This window comes from Ciconia boyciana, chromosome 17 (assembly GCF_034638445.1).
Source record: "Ciconia boyciana chromosome 17, ASM3463844v1, whole genome shotgun sequence".
Taxonomy (NCBI): Eukaryota; Metazoa; Chordata; class Aves; order Ciconiiformes; family Ciconiidae; genus Ciconia; species Ciconia boyciana.
Window position 1 is genome coordinate 8323687 of NC_132950.1, and position 23421 is coordinate 8347107.

Below are 23421 nucleotides of genomic sequence, written 5' to 3' on the forward strand. Positions count from 1 at the left end.
ATCCAGCATTCAGATTCTCCAAAATAAAAGGCCCCACGCTGAAACTTGAGTCAAGTTCATTCTCTGAAGGATTTCAACATCATTACCGTGATTAATTTCTCCACTGCAATATTCCATTTGCTCGCCTTCTAATTTACAAAAATATATGAACTATTAAGAGTTTAAGCTGAAGCACCTGTTATTGGCATAAGCGCATCTTGGAGCACATCATAAATCTTGCATGACTTGTGTTTGCCAATCAGCAAAGAAGTTTCAGGTTGCTACTCAGAGATATGAAAAATATCAGCTTCAAACAAAGCTGGGGTGTGGGAGGGAGGGGAGGGATGAATTCCGTTCTGCAACTGTAAGATAAAAATTCTGGCAAGCAAGGCAGTTCAACACTCAAGTTCTTTTTTTACTAGCTGTTATAGATGTTGTTAATTAATCATTAATAAAATTAAGAAATACAAATACGATTTTTGGTACCATGTAATTCCTTACTACAGGTTACTAAACATGCTAACTACAATACTTCTGAATTTAAACTTCCAGAAATGGTAAAATTTCCCATTTAGAATGTTTAGAGTATTTCCTTGAGTTTGCAACTATAGCTCAACATTCTTCAGATCCATGAAGTCTGACACTTATCTGCATCCTTAACACAGAGCACACATTAAGCCCATCTAGCCGTTGCCCAAAGTTTAGTGATCTGTTGTAGTACTTAATGTGGATCAACAACTAGCAATTAAGACCTACAACTGCTAAAATTCAAAGAGCAAGTAATTTGAGTTGAACGAACAATGACAGCAGCTTCAGCGTTCCAACTCACGTATTTAGTTATTCACATATAAATCAGTGTTCAGAGGAGCAGTTACAAAGTCAGGCAGAGCACCTTGGGTTTCCTTTTATAGTGAGCTAAGTTCACTATAAGTGAACTTAAATACTTAAGTAAGTGTACACATGTTAAGCCCTTGTATACAGGGCTGTAATTAAAGTCTTTCTAGTTTACCTGCATTATCCAAGGAAAGCAAACAATTTACGGATTGAGAAATCCATTCAAATTTTGAATTCTACCAGTTGCAATATTCTAAAATTTAACAATGTTGAAAGACATTTAAGTATACAGTTATGATCTTCTGAATATCTCAAAACTTCCAATTACACTGCATTACAGCTTGAGCCAGTTCTGTCTCCTCACCGCTTAGAACAGCTGCAGAAGAACAGCATACGGCAAAGACATTGCTCAACATGCGTATACTTACTATGATCACACCAATCTCATTTTATACTGGAATATAAAACTGAGCCGCTTAAAACAGCAGCATTGTCTGTGTTTAGTGTCCACAGTGATTGTCTACATTTTGGACAATCTCGTTTATTTCCCTCTTGTTTGTATTTGCCATACACCCATACTTTAACTGGAATCTTTCACCATCACTAGTCACACAAAAATACACTTTTCCTATCAGGCTTAGAAAGTCTAACAGAAGTTCTGGCAAAATACAGGATATTTCCAGTATTTTCTCCCATCACAGCAGTTCACAATTAGTCAAAGTAGAAGCTCTAACTAAATCCTGTGCATAATGAAAACGACCTTATCCCAAGCAATCCATAATTTGTGGGGTACAGTCAAGTAAGTCTTCTGTGACATGATCTCTTCTCTTAGAACACAAGACCATAATTTAAAAGGTTTAAGTACAACAGCAGCACCATAGAAGCACAACACTATGACTGTTTCTAGTGAGCAGGACCAACTTATCAACTTAAGCTGTTTGCAGCAATTTTCTCTTATAGAAAATATACATTTACTGGGACTCTCAGAAAACTGACATTATTTGCAAAGAGGATTCACATATCCTGAAGTGTAATATTTACTTAATTTGCTGTTTTGCAGTTCAGTACAGATTTGTGCAGTGACAATACCTCAAAGTCTCAACAATTTTCTTTTTAGTATCGCTGCTGAGATATGACTAAATGCAATAACCCACAACTCTTCAGATTTTAAGGTCTGCGGATTTCTAAAACCCTGAATTTGAGAGGACCCCACCCCCCACTCCCACCGAGCTCCAGTTCCAACAAAGCACTGGGTATTTCCTCAGCACATTGTATCTATACCAGTTTCCAGCTGTTAAATTCATTTTAAGGATACAAACTCAAAATACCTCCAGGCTTGGTTGTTACATCTAGTACTCTGTTCATGTACTTTATTTCATATATGACCATCCTTCCTAACCTCGTCACTGATATAGCTTTCATTCTATTTTCAGTACTTCTTAAATACCCAATAGATGCAAGGGGAAATCAGAATGGAAAGAGCAGGGAACACATTCAGTGAAGAGACAGCACTGCTCCTGCTTTCTTTAAAAAAACCCCAAAGTCCAAAGTGTCTTAATTTTTTTTGTTAGTTTTCCAATATCCACATTAAAGCTGGTAGCCTAGCAAACGTATTTATATGCTTTTTGTACATAATATGCTGTTCCTTTCCCCTCCAAAGACTTCCACAACTTCCAAAAGAATACTTCCTGAATCAGCAGAATTTTTTATTTGCGTGCATTAAATTGGTCTCTTTCTTCTTGCTATTAAGTTCCAGTTTGACTTTGAGCCTGACCACCAAATAAAGATCACTATTAATTCCTGCTTTTTGACAAACATTATGAAGTGATTATGTATTTTTCACTGCAAGTCACATGCTAAACCTAATTTCTGTTGGCTCCAACATAGGATTTAATGATGGATTCGACTTCAATGTCTATTTGGCAGGGTCCTCAAATAAAATGAATTGTCATATTAAAAAAAAGTCACAAATGTGCAAAGGAAGAAGATATTCCACAGAATTAAAAACAAACTAACCAAGAACACCGCTGAGGTCAGGATTACTTAAATTTAAAAAGCACAAAAACGCAGTAAAGGAAAAATATTTTTCCTTCTCTCCCCTGCCCCCCCCAATATATTACTATATTGGATAGTAAGACAGTTGTAAATATGAAACAATAAAATAACAATATCCAAGTGATTAATAAATTTAAGATACCTGGTTTCTTCCTCTGCGTTTACCGTAATTCCTTCGCACAAGGGCTTTATAATTTTCATTTTTCTTGGTCAAATAATAATATAATACACAGTCGGGAACATTCTAAAGTGAAAGCAAAAAAAAAAATTAGGTTTTACTGCTATAAAAAAACACGTTCTTAGTATTTAATTTCTCTCAACACTTAAAACTATTCAGGCCCTAGACTAAAATAAAACTATTAGATTTGTTTGCTCAGCAGGGAAGTGAATTCACACACAAATATAACAATATAACGATGCATAAAATTAGTGTTAAACGCAAGACTCATGTATTTATAATATCCCTCAGCTACTTTAGTTTGCATGATTTAATCTATACTAGACAATATGCAAGTTTGAAAGATTCTATTTATCATAATAGCCATATGTATTCAAGATTCTACTGCAAGTCTTAACAAATCCTAATTCTCCATTCTTACATCAGTTCTGCAAAATCAGTTCTAAAGACTAAAATTAGTTCTAAAGGCTAATTCAGCCAGCAGTAGGATCCCACTGACTTGAAAGGTGGTGGCAAGATTTCTTAGAGTTAGCACAGTGGCTCAGCAGAAACAATTATGTCCTCATCTAAACAGTGAGATAGTTAAAGAAGCTTACCTCCTTCAAAAAGAAAATAAGATCAAAACTAAATGAAGTGCCATTTTCTTTTATCGTTGTCAATAGTGTAATTTCACTAACTTTTGTTAGATGTTTGCATGCATTGATTGTGTTACTGATCAAGTATTATAAAATCCTGTCAAAGCAGTAACTTTTTTTGGACTTACAATTTTTTCCAGGAAAAGAAAGTGATGCTGGGATAAATGACTTACATTTGGAAAGTTAGGGATCCCACCCTAGGCTCTACCTATATTAAAAAAGGTCTTACCTTTCGTTCCAGGTAGGAAGCAATTAGACCAAAGTTCTTGGGATGTTGGACAAACCTTTTATAAATCAGAAATTATTTAAGTTTAACAACAAAATTCACGATCAAATAAGCAAAGCAGTTTTCCAAACAATCTGTTCCATCAGCAGGCCTTTGATTTACACAACTGAAATTAGTCTAAAAAGCCCAGATTTCAAATTGGGCAAACTTAGAACTAAGCACTTAAAATTAGCTATTAGCTGATATAATGAGATCATATACCTACTCTTCTCATTTTAAGTCTTATCATGGAACTAAAGTATTTTTAAGAGAATTTCTTATCTAAGGACTAAATGCATGTGAGCCTACTCTGCTGAAAAATAAGTGGAGAAGTCTAAAACTTTTGCAATGTTTCATTCATCCAACTAAGAACATTATCAAATATTATTGCACAAAAGCTTCTGCATTCCCAATTTAACTGATGTTTACTGTGGGGTTAAGTATTTAACTGTCATTTGCAACGTAATAAAAATAAAAGATAAGAAAGCCCATTACTTTTCCTTAAAAATCTCTTTCTCATGGTCGGTCCAGACATTCATGAACTGTCTGTCTTTATAAACTTTCATGGGATCCTCCATCAGACCATTCATATTAATAAACTTCACTCGTCTTTGTTCTGCATCAAACATCATGGGAGGAATGACAGAGAGCTGACGCATTTGTTTTTCATTATTCTACAGGCAAAGAATAAAAGAAAAAGTAAAGAATACAAAAAGTTGCTACTAATGTTTACAGTTCTCGAATTATACAACTCTTTAAAGCTCCACCACAGTATACATTCACAGTTAGTTTGAAACTTCTTTTTGTCCACTTCTTAACTCTTCTAGAAGTTGTCACTATCCCAATGAACATTTACACAGCCAGCTAAAGGAAATAGTGTTGCAAATGATGAAAAACTAAAACGGTGCAGGGTTTTAGAAAGGAAGAGTTTTCACATGTTTGTTAGAGCTGTAAAAAACTAGGTTGTAGCAAGCCTGCAATGAACACAGACACATGAGAAAAATGTAGGACAGATGCAATTAGGAAGCATAACCCTTAAAAGAAAAGTATTTGTAAAACCTGTTTCAAGCCAAAGTTCACACAGACTCTCTCAAATCAGCCCCAAAAGGTTTCTCTTATCAAAAAACCAAACTCTCTGAAAGAGACCTTTCACTGCCAGTAAAAGGATATTGAGTCATTTGCTGTGCTTCTATAGCAAAGTCCAGACAATAGCCTCACCTCCTGCTCAGAAAGTCCATCAATGATTTCAGAAATCTCATGTTCACTTCTAGCAATAGTTGCTGAAAGTCCAGCCCCTCTTTGGCCAACTCTAGAATTAGGGGAAAACAGAAGCAGTAAGGATAAAGTGGAAAACAGCTATATTTTCAGGTTTTATACACAACAATGATAACCTTCAAAATTCTTTAAAATACTGTTACCAGTCTCTCAAATTAGTTAGTTAGGAGTGTTCTTTCTTAAGCAGCATCAGAGTACAAACTCTGTTAATGTACTGCAATTTCAAACAACTGCTCATTTTTACAGGTGAATTTGCAAAGCTCAGCAAGAAGGGCATGCTTAAGTCAACATCAAAAAAGGAGTGTTACCACCGATTCCATTGCCAGTAGGTGTTTTAGATACATTAATAGGCTTCTGCTGAGTATGAGAAATGTTCATCAGTGGCACAGAAATCATCACCTTAACTAGTACAACTGATACACTGTAAAAGACAGCTTTTTTTGGTTTATTTTTTAAAAGAAAGAAAGCACATTAAATTTGCCTTTCAGCAATTTGGTCAAGTTACTAATACAGCACAGACTCACTACAACAAAGGAAAATTTTTAACTTTTGAATTGTTGGGGAGAGCTGTAATTTGGAAGAATTTTTCAGCTAGTGATCTTTACACTCAAGAACATCATAATAATATATTACAGCATGTGGGTCAAGAAGCATTTCAGAGATAAAAATCACTGATAATTAGAGACACAAAACATCTTCATTTGCTCAAAGATTTTACTGAACTAATCAATTTGCACAAAATCCGACAAAAACCCTTAGTATTTACATGGCAATAGTATTACAAGCACAGCTATAGACAAAGATGCCATTACATTAGGGAACATAAATATAACGTAAAGAGACGGCCCCTTCCCAAGTAGAGTTTGCAATTACGAAGACATGATACATTCTTCAAGTTAAAGCTTCTTATAGATAGGAGTTCTGTTTCCATTCTAACAATTTACTTTCTTTCCTCATTTCTTTAATTCACAAAGCCAGATCTTGCAGACTTCGATACATTGCAAACTATCTGCTTTTCCTATGTTTTATGAAGTAAGGGGATTTAGACAGATGGTTAGAAGAGATAATGAGATGAAATCTTTATGGGGCTTGAACTCTCAAAGGTGTATTAAAATTATTTCAAACATTAGATAAACAGATCTGAACACAACTAAATCAAACTTGACCTAATTCTAATTTAAAGCACTACCTACAGCACTGTAGATAAAGTGAACTCTCAATTGAATTGCACTTCATTCCTTTTAAGACTTTGTACAGTTTCCATTTAACAAATGTCTGATAGATTAAAATTAAATAACAGGGACTTAATTGTCATAGCTTGCATACTTCAAAAAGCAAAAATGTCTGGAATAAAATTACATGGCAAGTACAACAAAAGATCACTCAAATTGTTAATTAAAGAAGTCAAATGATTTTTGAGTGTGTAGGCTAATGACTATAGGGATCATGAAACAAAGGAATAACACAGACACCTAGTGACAGAAAAACACTAAGTATAAATTAGGGTGTAGGCCCAAAATGAACAGGCTCACATGAAGCTGACGCGACAATTATCTTAAGACCAACTCCACAAACCTCTTTGTGCACCTGAACAGCTTAACTCCTATAGTGTCACCAAGCACCACAAACTAACTAGCCTTTGCTAATTAGCCCCTTTTCTATATTTCTTTTGGAAAATATGGGTTTTGATGGCAGATCTAAAAAGGGGGACAGGAAAGGAACAATTTGGACACCACCAAAGCAGCCCAAGAGGACACCAAACTGAAGAGGCTAGTGCCACTGACAAAGCTGATAGGGAGGGACAGGAAAGGGCGAGATGTAAGACAGTGGATAGACAAGGACAGTCATTAAGATCCTTAGGATCTGAAGTGAAACTTGAGCTCAATGCCATGAAACACCGTGAACAAATAAAAGAACATTTTACTTTATACTGTATGATACTCTAATATTTTTTTTAAAGAATAAAGTGATGAACATAAAGCTTAACCATTAAGCTGAACCAATTTTATTATAAATAATTTTAAAACTTAAGTCCTAAGAAATATTTTATAGGAATATTTCAAATCTATGGTAATACCTTTGGAATCGTTCTTGCTGTTCTCTTTGCTTCCGGATTTCTGGAAATTGTTTTTCATAGTACTCTCTTGTTTTGCTCTCCTTAGCTTTCCTGCGTGGATTATTTTCTATCCTGTCAACCTTTTTCTCCCATGCCTCCATCAGCTGATCATAACGTTGACAGATTTTCTGTTCCTGTTAAATTCCAAAAGTAAACCTTGAACTAAACACAAATACACTAAGTGATGAGTACACACAACATGGGTGGGCTCCATATTTTTCCTGCTCTAGTGGTTTTTCTTTTTGAAGATGACATATATCCAATTTTCAGCAGAGAGAAGGTGAGGAAGTGGATATAAAAATGTAGATTTTGAATATTACACACTATTTCTTTGCTTTACACATCACAACAGTATTTGGTAACTGTTATTTTTGCCTTCCAGAAATCTCACGTCTTCTGGTGCCAGGCTTTTAATTAATGGAATTGGTTTAATTTTAAAATTTTTATTTATTTTAAAATTCTAATTAACAGAATGGGGCTGGAATAATTGCAATACATCCTCAAGCTCAGCAATATGTATGGAGCTGCTCCTGCATAAAAAAACCCCTAGGACCGTAAGAAGAAGAATAATTACGTTTTCATGGTGGAATCCTCCAATTTGATGTATAATCTTCTGCTATTCTTAATAATAAAAATGATCTTTCAGACATCACCCAAAACAACCTTTTGACTTTGTATGCCACTTGCTCCAACAGCAAGCAAGAGAAAGCACTAAGTCAATTAATACTGGTATCCAACATACACAAGTTTGATTAAAAATGCTGTCTGACTTAAAAAAAAAAAAAAATCAGAGATCCGCCCATTTTCTTTCAGGTACTATAGCTACTATACAAGAAAAGAAGTTCAGAGAGAGGCCAGGCATGACAGTTAAAGATTTTCACTGGGTCTCTTCCATTCATACTCTTTAAGAAAAGAAAAGGAAAGAAAAAAAAGATTTTTCCTTATTGTACTTTAGATGGTTTTCAGTCAAATAATCAACAAACCACAGTTATAAAACCTGCAGTTTATTTTCCAATAAATCAACAGAATTTTAGCTTCAGATCTTATTTTTCTAATCAATGGGATTTACATTACACATTTGGGAATGCAAATCAAGGATCCAGACAGAAAACCAACCATGTGCTCTTTTTACAAAAGCATGATAGTATTACCCGTTGTTTTCTTGCATGATTTCTTCTTTTAAAGAATAGTATTAGCTTTTTCCTCATCACCTGGTTTCTGGAAAACAAAATTGAAAAAAAAAAAGTGAACTACATAAGAATCAAGCACTTCAAAACTACTCAACAGAGCCCACATGGATTCTAGATGCCAGATCATTATTGTGAAAACTATTTTCAGGGATAGAAATCAGAGGGAAAATTCCTGACGAAACAATCATCTAACTAATACTGTATTTTATCAGAGAGAAGATTCTTGAAGATGGCTGGAATAAGCAATTAAGACACAAAAGCTTCCAGTTTCAAGCTAGGTGCTCTCACTTGCCACAAGAGAGATAATATGCTAAAATTAGTAAATTTGGCTTAAGATATTATGCTTGGGGGGGGGTGGGGGGGGTGGGAATCTTTGTAATTCAATCCTAAAGTTAAGAGTTTTACAATTTATTACTCAAAAAATTAACTATTTTGAAACTGCTATGCAGCTACCTTTGAAGGAGTGGAGCAAGAAGTACCTTTTTTTTTTTTTAAGATAAATTTTTAAAGGATAGCCATCTGTAGATTTTTCTGTACTTACAAAATATTATGAAATAGTAGTAAAAGTTATAGCACTTAGTAATATGCACATAACTCACTATGCATTTCTTCACATCTGAAACCAACTAATTCTTCTTTTGTAAAAACTGGTAGTACAGAAACTGGTTAATGAATAAATAAATCTTATGAAGACAGTAATGTTCTTCAACAAATTTGAACTGGAATAATCATGCCACAGCAGTAAAGTTTGTCTCAAAACCACCACTATTTGAGTTTCAAAGTGAGACATTAAAGTAAATATTTTCTTCCCAGTTACTGTCCTGGAGAAGCCATGAAAAGGCCTTGGTCTTCATAGTTACAATAGAGTGGAATTTCCTCAAAGATGATTTGTAAGAAATATGCACTTTTATGGCAGTTAAAATTCAGCAATTATTTTCACCAAAGTCTAGTAGCAGTACATATTTTGAAAATACGCTGATTTTTGTTGCAACACAACGATCACTATTTTGGTATTTTATAACATTGCTACAGAGTGAAATCAATATTGGTTTTACATAGCCACGTAAAAAGTAGATTTTGTTCTACGTTATGAATGACTTTCTGTAGAGAAACGAGTTCACCATTATCTTTCCAGAACTGAGACATTCAAAGTAATCAGATGCAACTTAATGAACATTTGAATTTGAGTACAAATAAGCTTAAACACATTTAAAAATTAATCTATTAAAACTTTATTTCCATTTATAGACAATATTTGCTTCAGTGAACTTAAAAAACCTAGCTCATACAAATTTGAGAAACAAGTTCTATATTAAAAAAGAAACAAAAAATTCATTTTCCTCAAAATCCATGTTTCTTCTAGAAGAAGACAACAAGTTTACTTCACTTATTTGGTTTGCCCTAAATAACAAGTGTAGCATGCAACAACTCTGCTTGCAGCCCATGATAGCAAATGAGTACATGGTTAAGTCAATAAATAAATAGCTAATAATAATTAAAAAAAAAAAATCAGGACTCCTCCTACCATTTATTGACAGCGATAACTTTTTAAACACTTCTTTGAACAGTACATTTAGGAAAAGTTTACTAGGCATATCTAGGTCAAATCTGGTATTTTAGGCTGTGAAAAATACAAGCGTTACCAACTTAAAAAAAAAAAAGTTTTATGATTTGTTTTTAAGTTATGATGAAAAGTTACGTTTCCCTCTGCCTTCAGTACATATAACTCATTTCTTGTAGCACTGTTCTACAACAAAGAAATTGGAAAATTACATAAGCTGGAAGCTTTTAAATATGGTTAAAGTACACACATCCTATTTGGACACCACAGTGAATGTTTGAAAACATGAAAATTTGAGTGAACGTTTGACTCTAGATCCCTTAAATGGCACAGTGAAAGATATTAAAGCACTTACGTTTTGATGTTTTCATGGTAGACCTTTGTGTCTGACGGCTGGTTGTAAAGCGGCTACAATTTTGGATTAGAAAGGTACGCTTAGTACTTTTCAATGCATGTAGTTCTAAAAGTATATGCAATATATTTAACAGTATTTTAATATTCTGCCAACATTGCACCCAATCTGAGATGCAGCAATCTGAAGGGACTAGAAGATACTCAACATAAAGCACAGATTTCATTACTTAAAATTAGATTATAACTACTTATGTATATAACAGTATTTCAATTTTTCCATATTTCAAACTGTTCTCTCAAACAGATGAAAATGTATTTTAAAAAAATTACACTTATGCTGCTAATCAGTTCATTCAAGCCCCAATTCCCCAGTGTATTTAAACACACACTTCTTTTATACATAAACATAGAACTATATCTGTTTACCACAACAGAATTACAGACATGAAAGCAACACTGACAACACAGAAAATAGAACAAAAGAAAAAAAAAAAAAACAAACACAAACACAACCACAACTTACCAGTTCAACTTTTGGACCAAGACCTTCAAAAATCTTGTGAGCTTCTTCTGCTTTTTTCTGCAAATAAGATTTTTTTGTATAGTCTAAGTAAATCATCTGAAGTTAGCGTCAAAAGTGTATCTGAACTCTTTCACTTATGCCAGCTGCTAAACCCCTGTGTGATCATATTGTATGCTTCTTAACCTACTTCTGCAATGTTGCCTCAGCAAATCAAGAAACCTGTACCTGAATTGTGCAGCTACTACTCTGCTCTCCATGTTCGGAAGCTGATAGAGCATAAGAGCAGAACCTGACCTCTGCAGTTCAAAAAGAACATGCATTTAATAAATAATACAGCAAATAATTATTAAGAGGAAGAAAGGTGTCCAGTAAAACAAATTATAGCTAGCTTTGAAAAATGCAGTTAAGAGACTAAAATTTTGCAATTGCAAAGTCTGGGGGTGTGAATCAATGTGTACATACACACACACAGAGAAGTATGTCAAAGGTCTTCCTTCCCTCACACTAGACGAAGACCCCAAAATAATTCTGACTCTAAAGGAGGAAGCACTGGATAAGACAGCTGGCTTTCACAAATTCATTTCAAGCCTGTATGATCTTCCAAAGCCCTTTCTCAGCAGACAAGGCTATCTGAAATGACCAAACATACTAATTCAAATTTGCTTCTTTCCCCCCAATAGTTGTATGTGCTAGCCCTAAGACATCTGCAAAGAAAATTATAGGAGAAACTAATCCATAAAGCAGTTATTATTAGAAAGTGTTCTGCTAAGTTCTAACCTCTTTCCATGTAATTTCAATCTTGAGAAATTTTTCGGAACTCACAGCTGTACAAAATAATTATATATCAAGGAAATACTATAGTATTACCCTGGTAGAATGGTTTTTCTGGTCTCAAAACATTTAAAACTGAATTCTAGCCCTATTACTTTAACCAAATTTTAGCCAACAGTAGTTAAATATTGAAAGTAGTTATCCTAAGCTGCATGGTTTGAAGATGAAAGCTGCCAAGCAGACTGTCCTCTTGTACAACTGTAGACAGAAAGATACCAAACAAGTGCTATGTACACAAATGCTTAATACATCTTTAATAACCCTTTAAGTAAGACAGTGAGTATTGACACGTGCTACTTGTATTAAGCCCCATCAATGTTGTCATTCTACAGTACATGTAATTCCTAACACAAGATCTCAAATCAAGCGCTAAATGGATTCACAAATGCATCAAGCTTGGTAATTCCCCTTGTATATAGAATACTATATGAAGAGCTACACAGACAGAAGCAGCTAATAGATGACTATACACTCACACATGTTACTCTATCTGAGGCAACATAAAAATGGGTTTCCCCATCTACTGGCACATACGCGACTTGGGGAATGCAATAGCAAGTTCAAAATTCTGTTGTAAAACCCATCTGTAACCAGAGTTAGCAGAGAGAGTTGCTCAGCAGCCCCCTAAGTTGTCTTCAAATTCACATAGTTTTGCCTACTACCCAACATACAACTCAGCTTGAGGAAGTCTTGTAAGGTGATTGTATGATTTTAATAATTTTTAATTACATTATAGTGTGAAAGAGATTTAAAACAGTAAAACTGGTTTGTAACCAGAAGTAAACATATCGCTGTACATTGGTTACATCAGTTTTTATAACATAATAATTGCTCTAATGTCCTGTATTAAGTAAATACATTGAATTTCACAGACAACTGGGGGAAGGGGAGAACAGGCTGCATGGAACACTTGGGACACAGTTCTACTGTATAAAATCTAGTATTGTGTTGCAGTTTTTTTACCATCTCAAATTTTCAAAAATAGTCTATTGTAATAGAAGTTAGCTGTTCCTCTAAACTACAAAATAAAATTGGGAAATTAAACAAACATATACACTCTCACAAAAGATCATAACACTTTCGAAACCAGCAGATATCCAACTCCCTAATCTCAAACTACCAGGGAAAAAAAAAGGCAGGAAGCACTTTGCTACTGTCGGTGATATTACTGAGCTCCTGTACTTTTCTCACCACTTACCCAACACAAGCTCACAATTCACCTATATACTACTTCTTCATATCTGTTAATTTATCCAAATCTTAAGTGCCAGAAGTCAGAGTTTAAAAAGAAGGCATAGAATCTTACAACGTATGCAGTTTTTCTCCTTCAGCTAATTTAAATGTTGGGTCTTCAGCCAAGCTTGTCAGTGTTTATGTGAGGAAAAGAGAATTCAAGACACATTTCTGAAGCTTTTTTTTTTATATCTATCTATCTACACACATACAAACATATATATATATATGTGTGTGTGTCTATATATATATCTATCCATCTCAACACAAGGGTCTAGGGATGAGACCCATAAATATGTTTCCCTAGACTGCTTACAAGATAGACGAAGGATCCTGTGATCAAGAATAAAAATGTCATGCAAGTGTCTTTCATTTGAAGAAGTAAATGAATCTTAAAAGAGCGGTGGGTAAATCAATAAAATAGGAGAAGCAAAAATTGCCCCCACAGAAGTAAATTAAGACATAATGAATTTTAGCACACTGGGTCAGATTCACAGCTACACTCAGTCAACTGAGAAGCACGCTTACCCGATTTTCATCGTAAATAATTTGGACAATACTGCGGTGTTTCTGTTCCACTGGAGGAGGGGAGACAGGCCTCTCTGGCTCTGGAGGCTTAGCAGCTTCTTCTTCAAGTTGTTGCTAAGAGACGAAAGAAAGAAAATCAGCCATCCGAACCATGTTACCCTTACCAGTAATTAGTCACCAGAGATAAAATATGCATCTGATCAACAGTTAGCACTGCCTGTTATTTCTCCTCTTAACGGACAAGGAAGGAATGAAATGGTTTTAATACCAACAGGGATGATAACAAGACTATTTTTTGTACTATTGGTAAACCAAATTACCTATTTACAAGACTCACCTGCATTGAATCAGACTTGTTTCAGCTTGACATTTAAAGCCAGTGTCACATTGTATTTTATCCCTCTTTAACTTTAAACAAAAGTATTAGCTTTGGAGAACAGTTACACCAGAGGAAGTAATCATCCACAGAGCTGTCTTTCTACATTGTAGATATTTAAGTGTCATTATTACTACTGTCTTTTTTTAAAAAAGGTACAAAAGTCCTTCCAACAATCCACAGAGAACATCATTCTAAACGTACTTCACAGCAGAAATAAGCCACTCCACATACACTGACATTCCAAGATTGTTACAATTCCAAACAAGCAAAAAATTTTCTGAGCTGCTGTGATTTGCTTTCATATCAAATAAATCTGATTCAGTGACATCCTCATTTTTTAATTGCAAATATCCTTCATCCATGCCTGCCACAAACATACAACAAAGAACTTCTGATGCCAGGGATCCCTCCTGTCTTACAACACTGGCTAGAATGTGCTATATTGCTGCACAAGAATTCAAAATCTAAAATTTTTGCAGAATGCCATAATAAACAGGCTCAATTATTGCAGGCAACATCAACTTTGTAATTTTTTAGCATTAAATCAAACTACAAACATGCACAAATGAACCTTCATAGATTATATGCATAGTACTTCCTGATTTCGTGGAAAAATGAACAAACAAACAAAAAGATAAGCATCATTAACACACAGCCAGGTACTTAGTGACATCCTTTTTTGGTTTTCTGCTGAAGGTCACTTTACAGGTCATTAAAATTCAGACGTAACTACATGCTTCCAGACCATAAAAACATATCGCTCAAGAGCTGTCTATTTGTTATCCTGGACCTACAAGTTAACAAGCCCTATAGCATAACTCTCATTTCCTACAGAGTTGCCAGTAAAAAAAAAAAACCTTAAAGCTGGCACTACTTCTATCTGGATCTTTGAAAGTCATAAAAGGAAAAGGAGACAAGGACTTTGTTTTTGCCAATGAATAACAGATGCCTAGATTGAAGGGTGGGTTTAGTTGGCCACAACAGCTACTGGGAAGGCAACAACTACTGCCAGCAAACATTTCCTTTGCTTCCAATGGCTGAAGTGCAGTTCTCTGATGCAAAGCATAGCCAGGACTGTACTAAAACAAGTGATATTTCCTCCTTTATTTCTCTGCTCTCTCTGTTTACTCACAGCCCTCCTACTACACTTTCCCCCAAGGCTGACCTTAGCTCCAGATGTTAGGATCTCTGGCCCTTGTGAAAGCCTTGTGAAAGCCTCTGGTTTTGGAGACGCATGCAAGGGATTCTCCCCTTTCACAGACTGTGAAAGAAGAAAGATGATAGCCTCCCCTCACCCAGCAGTCATCTTTAAAGCTGACATTACAGTCACAGTGCCCTTGTTTCACTAGTCATCTAACAAAAGTCTAAAACATAAAGCCATCTACTGTTGGTCTTCCTATGTGGTTTTCCCCTATTTTCAAAAATGTTTAAAACTACATGATATCCGATGTATTTAAACATTCTAGCAAAATTGTATACATAACCTTCTGTTTTTAACTTGTTCATTTGGTTCACGTAACCAAAAAATTCACCACCAACAACAATGAATGAAGTTTTTCCACACCTTTTTCACTGGCAGATAACAACAGTAGTGTCTGCTATGCTTACTTGCTTTTTCTTCAGTTTCAGGATTTGCTGTTCAACTTTCGCAATTTCACGATCTACACGGTCCATGCTCTGTATCAATTCTTCCTTTGACAGCTTTGAAGGTGAAGCATTTTGGTCCTCCCCACAAGGCTGACCAGAAATTGGAGAAGATGGTCCCTCATGCTTTCCTCCAAAAGCCGGGTCCTTTCATGGGGACAGGAGGTGGGGGGGGAGATTGAGAGAAATCAGTCATATTGATAACATGGGAATGAGTGTTCATTAACCAAACTAGTATGCATGAATTAAAAAGAATTTCCAGTTATCTATATCTCTGTTGAGGAGCTAAGTTAAACTTTAACGTTATTAATGCTCTAAATATTTTCAAATTGACAGCCCATTTATGATACTGTAATTCAAAGTCCACCTTTAAAAAAAACAGCACACTTCAATATTTACCTTGAAACCAAAATAAGATCAAAAGCGCTCCCTTTTAAAAATATATCTTCATAAGTGTAAACAGTATCTTTTATGTTTAAAGGAAGGGTTACTTGAGAGCCAATCCTCAATACTCTGCACATCTATGGATGAGGATATTCTTGAAGATAACCACGACCAGCCTGATAAAGTACATCTGGAGTTAGTTGTGGTTATAAATGTTAAGTTCTCTTGAATTTAACATGACTTAAGAGAGGACAGGTCGCTATTGATTTGGCTTTGATATTTTTGTCTTTTCTTTTTTTTTTTTTTTGTCTGTTTCCAAACAACCTATTTCAACATGCTTCATATTCTAACATCAGCACTGCTGTGCCTTGTCTTTGTTTATATCCTCAGACCATCATGCTCCATGACTACCTAGCTGGCAAATGCTAGCTCAGTTATACATCCCTCATTCAAGCCAATCTGACTGAAAGGTGATGTGTCTAAATGCCACTTCTCCTCTAGATAATACTAGGCTGTATTTCTACATTGAGACAGTAGATTTCTATAGGTAGCACCTGGATAAAAATTCAGTTACATGCAAGCGTGTTAACATTGCATGCCTTAGCTCGGTTTCTCCAGCCCCCTTTGATCTTATCTTTGCTATGCAACACAGCAAGTTACTAAGAAATCACATGCTATCATAATTTACTTGACTTCACAGATAGTTTATTCACATGATAAAAGGAAAGGCAGAGAGAAGGCAAGACAAGTAATCACTTTCTAAAAAATCTGGTGCCTCTTAGCTTTTAAATCCATATGGTGAAATTTTTCTTTAAATGAGTTGAGTTTAAAAACTTGAGTGCTCACCTTCAGAAGTCACACCCACTTTGGTGTGTGAGCATGTGCTTGTGTGCATGCATGAGAGAAGATATTAAATATTCATTTAAGAGACATTTGCCCGCTCTATACAAATTGCTCTAATCAATCTTCAGTATCTACAATAGAAAATATCCACACCAAACTAGACTGCCCTAGATTTACCCAAAATGAGACAGTGGCAAGTATAATTAGTGTTATGTAAATAAGCAGATTCATTTCAAATACTTAAAAGGGAGAGGGGGCGGAGGGGAGTACTTTGACCATTCAGTACAAATATTCATTAGAGGAAAAAAATGGACTTGTACGCATTTGCCAGCAGCTTTCAATTGAAAAGCAGAAATATTTCATGTGCTGTACTATAATAATTACGCAACCGAGATTTTAATGACGCAAGAGTGTAGTGGCAACTCAGAACTCCAGTCTATTTACTGTGTTATCACAGTATATTACAGTATATCACAGTATATCACAGTAAATCCAGTACCACAGTATATCACAGTATAATCACAGTATATCCAAACCACAGTATATCACAGTAAATCCAGTCTATTTACTGTGTTATTGACAAGTTATCTTCTTGATCTTTTTATAAAAGAGTAACACTGACTCATGACCACAGTTTGTGATAATGTGTAAAATTAAATTTCTGGGATTAAAGAATGAACCTAAACAAATAAAAAAAATTACCTAACAGAAAATAATTGATTAGCTCACCGCCACATAGGAAGTTACACCTTCAGCATCATAACAGAAAATGGCTTTACCTTCTTAATATCTGCAGATCTCAACCCTTCCTGCAGAGGATGTACTAAAGGCAAGACAGTAGCTGCACTGACACGCTGAAAATGGGAATCAGAGACTTGTTCAAGACGTGGTCGCTTAGACTCCAATGAATCATGATCTGTCTGAGATGGACCTGGATGAAATTGCTGTTCATATCCAGTTCTCCTTTCCTGAGGCCTAATATACAGAAGAGATAAACTACTAAAATATACATTTTCCATACAAGAAAACTATTTGGTGTTCCTCAATCTTTTTCAAATATACAGCAGATGCAATTTAGTGAAGCTCCTTCTAAACAGTAAGGCAGACAAGTGTTTTTAAGCATGATCTTCAAAAACACAACAGTTAAAATCCATTGAAAAAGAGAAAGTCAACTTGAATCTTAAAAGACATTGTTTAAATGCATGCCTATCGTTACGAACTGTTAAAGAAACTTACCACTGCTACAATGATATTGTTCAAATCAAAGCTCTGATTCAAATTATAAATAAAAAACTCCATGAGATAAATATAGTACTATATTCCACTGAACACAGATGGCCACAACAGCTCCATTATTTCATTTTTGCAGTCAAACAATTTTTAAATATACACAGAATGCTTCAAATGAGCCATGAGTCTATTTAGAACTTGATCTCTACTAAAATGCTACTATATGACAGAAACAGTCATTGATTCAAACCATGAGTCATTTAAAACCTCCTCCTTCTCAGAAAAAAATGCAAAAGAACAGTATCGCTAGCTTCTTTACAATGCAATGCACAGGACGTCCATAAAAGAACCTTATAAGCTTCAACATCTTCCTATGAAGTGCCACTGAAGAGATGACAGTAGTTTCCTGTACTTCGCCAGAAGTACTGAATAAGCTTTTACAAATTTACAAGGCGGGGGGGGATTTACTTCTGCTATAAAATGAAGTTTTGAGAACTCTAAAAGCTACTATGATTCTCAGCACTAAAACAGAGCCTTACTGACATTTTGGTGACACAAGATGAATGACACAATATGCAAGCCCAAGATTTCACTATCATCAAGTTATTTCTGGGAATACTCTAACGAGATTTTAAGATAGACCAGTATTTACATAACATTCATCACTGGTATTTGTTCAGAACTAGATATCTCAGTTACAGCCAAAATAAACTGCTAGCAGTAATCCAGTATATGAAGTTGCTCCTAGCAGATATACTTACTAAGAGTCCAAGAAAAAAAAAGGCTGTTAAAAGCAATAACACTTGCTTACAACTGTACATCAGCATACCAATACACTGAAGAATTGAGGTGCATAAATCATATAGTAACCTCTCCCCTAAGAAGCAGCATATTCTTGCTAGTTTACTACAATCCAGTTAATCTTATTCTGATCCGTAGTGGGTTTTTAATTTCTAAATTTGGTTTTCAAAGTACATCCAATATTCTTCAGGAATATAGTCAAATGAATGCTTAATATGGTCTGAAAACTTTCTTGAACCTATCAACCTTACAGTAATATTAAGGCATATTTGAACATTCATCAATACCCACCATGAAGTAACCTATTTTACTGAGAAGCAAGATATTACCAATCTGAAACTAAATTACAACACATAATTCTGTAGTTGTCCACTACACTTGTCCTCAGGCAACCTACTGGACCCAGATCAGTTGCATCTACTTACAGAGACAAGAATGGTATACAAGACTGACAAAAAGGGTATGTAGAACAAATGATATGAAGCTGTCAAGTGTCTTGCCAAAAGTAGCATACACTCTGATTTAGTTCTCTATGCCTAGAAGTCCATTTTGTGCCACATTTCAGTGTTTTACAATTCTTACAACTAAAATACCCAGTTAGCTCTGTTGTTTCTTACTTGCCCAGCCACACAGATACCATCTGTTGAATAAGCAAGCCTAATCTAGGAAATATGGCAGGTAATATTCACACTGTAACAGCTCTTGCACTTGTTGCTTCTACTCAGCAAGATTAAATTATCCAAAGTTACAAACTTCACACACTTTTAACCTAAACGGCATTAAAAAGTTTGCAATATGCGCTTGGATTCTGAGAAGCTTACTGAGAGCGTTGTTAGGAGAGATGTGGGAAAAGTGAAGCAGACCGTCACTTCCTGTCTGTGAAACAAATATATTAGTTAAGCCAAAGGGACTGAGGAATTACACAACAGCTACAACACTCAAACGCAGGCGACCGACACTGTTACAACAATGGAGCACCAATTAATAAAGTCAAGTACTTAGGCCAAAACTGTGAAACTCAAAAACCTTTCTATTCAAAAGTTAAAACTAACTTTACAGAAAGCACAGACTCATAGAAGATTCCTGTTCACATGTTTCAAAAACAGCATCCTCACCTGTCAGAGCCTGGGTGAAATTCAGAAAGCAAGGAAGGCCTGCGCCGAAGTTGCTGCTGCTGTTGCTGCTGCTGCTGCAAGAGTTGGGTTGCCTGACTGACTTCCAGGTGAGACGAACGATAATCGGGAACTGCAAATTCCTAAATGAAACACACTTCTGATGTTAACAAGAACAAAGGTGCAGAAGACAGGATCAAAAGTGTTTGGTGTCACGGAATGATCATTTCCGAAGTTATTAAATACAGACCAAGACCAGATCACCAAAGCCTTATTCCAGCTCAAAAAGTAAAGTTTGTAAATGGCAGTTCTAAGTTTTAAATGAACTTTAAAGAGACTAAATACTTATGCTAAGAACTCCACCTAGCTTATCTGAGTTTTGTTAGAAGTTGTTAATGAGTCAGCAGCAGAAGAATATCCTTTAAAAAAAAAAATCCTTTAAAATCAATTTTGCACATCCAACTACAAAGTGGTAAACTGAGAACACATTTCAGCAACTCTAAAGCAATTCCTTCTGTTATCACCTCAAGACATTTTTATATCAGACACTATTAATTAGGACTAAGAGTCAGACAAGATGCATCTTCTGACTGATATAATTTATAATCCAAGTGAGGTACAAGACAATTTATTTGTATATATGGGGATTCGACCACTTGCTTTTACAAATTATATGCAGCTGGCACTAACTGAAGGGAAGCTCTACAAGACACACAACAGGTCATTACCCATAAGATTCAGTTTTTACAAATTATCTAAAAATAAATATGGAACAAGCCAAAAAGCTCCAATTCTTGAATTTCCTTTTGCAAACATGCAAGTAGAACAAAACATCTAAAGTATCTGTAGCAGGAGAATTTCATTAAAACAAGGGAAACCTGAGCTGTTCTAAAGCCAACAGCTAGTCCTGCACAGCCTACCATGCCATACAGAGCACATGATGGCAGAATAAATGCTCGGCAGAAGTGTCCAAGTAGGAGACACTTAGAAAACCATTACCCCAATTCTGGCTAGCAGAACACAATGAGCTGGAAGCACTAGTACAGCTGCCTCAAAAAAAAAAGTTCAGAGCGTAACACAAGTTTTTACATTTCAGATTCACATTCTCCACCTTACACACAGATTTTGTCAAGAGCTACATTTAGCTTATAGATAACCTAGCCCAATACTCCTTACATAGGAGGAAAGATGACTGGGTTCACTTCTTACGCTCCTGGGCTTAATGGAAGATTAATTCCCCATAAAAATTTAGTACCCACAAATGCCCTAAGAGCCCAGTCTCTCAAAGGATTTGTTACACCCAGAACACTGCATTCATATTAAATGTATACTAACTGTAGATAAGTTATTTGCATATTCTTGGAAAATTACTGCTATCAATGCATATGGAATCAGACACACTTAGTTGGCCAAATTTAGTATGATGACTAAACATTAATAAATTAAAGCAAAACTACAACAAAAGTTTATGAACACAATCCCTAGTGAATTTATTCAAGCTATGAGAAACCAATGATAAAACCAGGAAGTCTATATTCCCTGTGATAAAGATAAAGAATTATAAAACTCAGTTTTCTGTCAAAAAACAAGTAAAAAAGCAGATACACATATAATATTGAAGAAGCAAAATGCAGTGCTTTCAGGAAAAAAAGAGGGGAAAACAAACCAAACCACCCCACAACTATTTACCTAAGCAACACTGGCAGCAGTTCTCCTCAGCAGGCAAAACACTTCCTTTGCCACTTTGAGCATTTCTTTATATTTGAATTTTCAACATTAAAAAAAGTAGAGGAAGTAAGAATCAAAAAGACTCAACCTACCGAGGAGACAAGATTCTCAATGTACAGTCTTTAAGACAGGTCAATTTCTAAAGAAGTGTTCTGCCAGTTTGAACAGATTTACAAATGTTAAATAGGAAATATTGACAAGCTGTAGGGTTTTATTTAGGATACCTTCACAGTTTTATAGAGCATTTTTAATACTAGTCTACGTAAAAAGAAAGAAGGGGTAAAAAAGAAAAAAAAAAAAACAAGCAAAAGCTTTAAAAAGCCAAAATTGCAGTCAATGGTAGTCAGGGATTTTAATAATTTCAGCTACAGCATTGCAAGAAGGCATAATTCAACAGGTAATTATATCCTTTCAAGGTAATACTTCAGAAGGAACCAAGGAGCAGTACATGGCTACAGATTATACTTCCCAGAAGTTACACCATAGTCAGACCCTCATTCAAAGAGGCAATATACTTGAATTAAGTAGACCCATCAGCCTTAATGCAAGAGCTAAACTCCAAAGGCACAAACAACATTGCTATACAGATTTCCCCAGTCAGTTTTAACCAGGCATATTGGTCTGCAACTCCACTGTTTTCAAATGTGAATGACTTGTACTACATTGATTTAAAAAAGAAATCCTATTTGGCACAGCAAACACACGAATTGTACTCTTGCTAAATTTGCAACCCTCGCGTCTCCTTACCTGCTGGTGTCGGGTGCTAGGGAAGGTGTACTGGACAGAGTGAGTAGGATAACGACTCTGTTCTGTGCTGAATGCTCCTTGGTTAGGAGGGTAGCCTGAACTTGACATTATCAGAGAAGAAGTCTTCACAAAGCTGTGAGATCAAGACCAGCAAGCAATCATGTTTCTAGGAAACCGCCTAAAGGAAAAAAGATCACTGATAAGCACTGAAGTACCAGATGTACTCACAATACATTACAGCCATAGTCACCTAAGCAAAACAACCATTACCAGTAAAAGCTTTTTCCTGATGTATTTATTTAATAGGTTACTCTAGTCTGAAACATGTTAACAGGTCTTAAATGGGCTCAAAATGAGACATGTCAGCATCGTCTACACAAAGATTCGAGGATTACATTGTCGGAATACATCATTTTACCAGTTGAATTAGAAGGATTTTAAAAGAAAAGTAGGTCACTTTAAATAGATGTTAAAGAGGTTATAGTAGTCTATAGATGGACTCTTTATTTACAGTAAATTTCTTTAGCACAACGTTAAGTTCACTTTCATTTCTTCTACAGAGTTTTTGGATTCTATGAACTGTTTCTTACTTTCAGATTCAGGTAGTCTTAGGGCTGCTTTACTCAATGCCACCTACAGTTCATTAAACCACAATGTATTAGTCAGGCCCTAAAATACTATTACCATCTAACAGCAGCTTTATAGAAGTAGCTAGTTAAAAAAGGCAGTCACAAAGAAAAAAACACACTATTTCAATGGACAGCATAGTTTGTCTCATATGGGATGCCAGAAACTGAATATACTATGACGCCTTAAAACAATCCTGCTTAGTTGACATTCGATGACTACTTTGCCTCTATTGTATTCTCCAGCTACAGATTAACAGTGAACACTGAAATGCACACTGATCTGGGGAAGATTTTAAATGCTGAAAAAATCCAGACAAGTTCACTAACAAAGTCTGAGCATCCATGAAGCTGTGTATAGTTTCAGCTG

General features: G+C 35.3%; 1 protein-coding gene across 4 annotated transcripts in view; it reads right to left on the reverse strand.

Moving 5' to 3' along the window:
• The window catches only part of NCOR1 (nuclear receptor corepressor 1), a 75938-nt gene that overhangs the window by 38844 nt on the left and 13673 nt on the right, over positions 1–23421 (reverse strand). For all 4 annotated transcript variants that reach the window (XM_072881840.1, XM_072881837.1, XM_072881839.1 and 1 more), the window contains exons 2-14: positions 22426–22603; positions 19954–20093; positions 17587–17782; positions 15545–15727; positions 13558–13671; positions 10966–11022; positions 10444–10496; positions 8489–8555; positions 7299–7471; positions 5165–5255; positions 4442–4620; positions 3911–3965; positions 3011–3112 (exon numbers count right to left, since the gene is read on the reverse strand). In XM_072881840.1, the coding sequence (XP_072737941.1) occupies positions 3011–3112; positions 3911–3965; positions 4442–4620; positions 5165–5255; positions 7299–7471; positions 8489–8555; positions 10444–10496; positions 10966–11022; positions 13558–13671; positions 15545–15727; positions 17587–17782; positions 19954–20093; positions 22426–22533 (1518 nt within the window). In that variant the 5' untranslated portion in view covers positions 22534–22603. The remainder of the gene's footprint in view (positions 1–3010; positions 3113–3910; positions 3966–4441; positions 4621–5164; positions 5256–7298; positions 7472–8488; positions 8556–10443; positions 10497–10965; positions 11023–13557; positions 13672–15544; positions 15728–17586; positions 17783–19953; positions 20094–22425; positions 22604–23421) is intronic.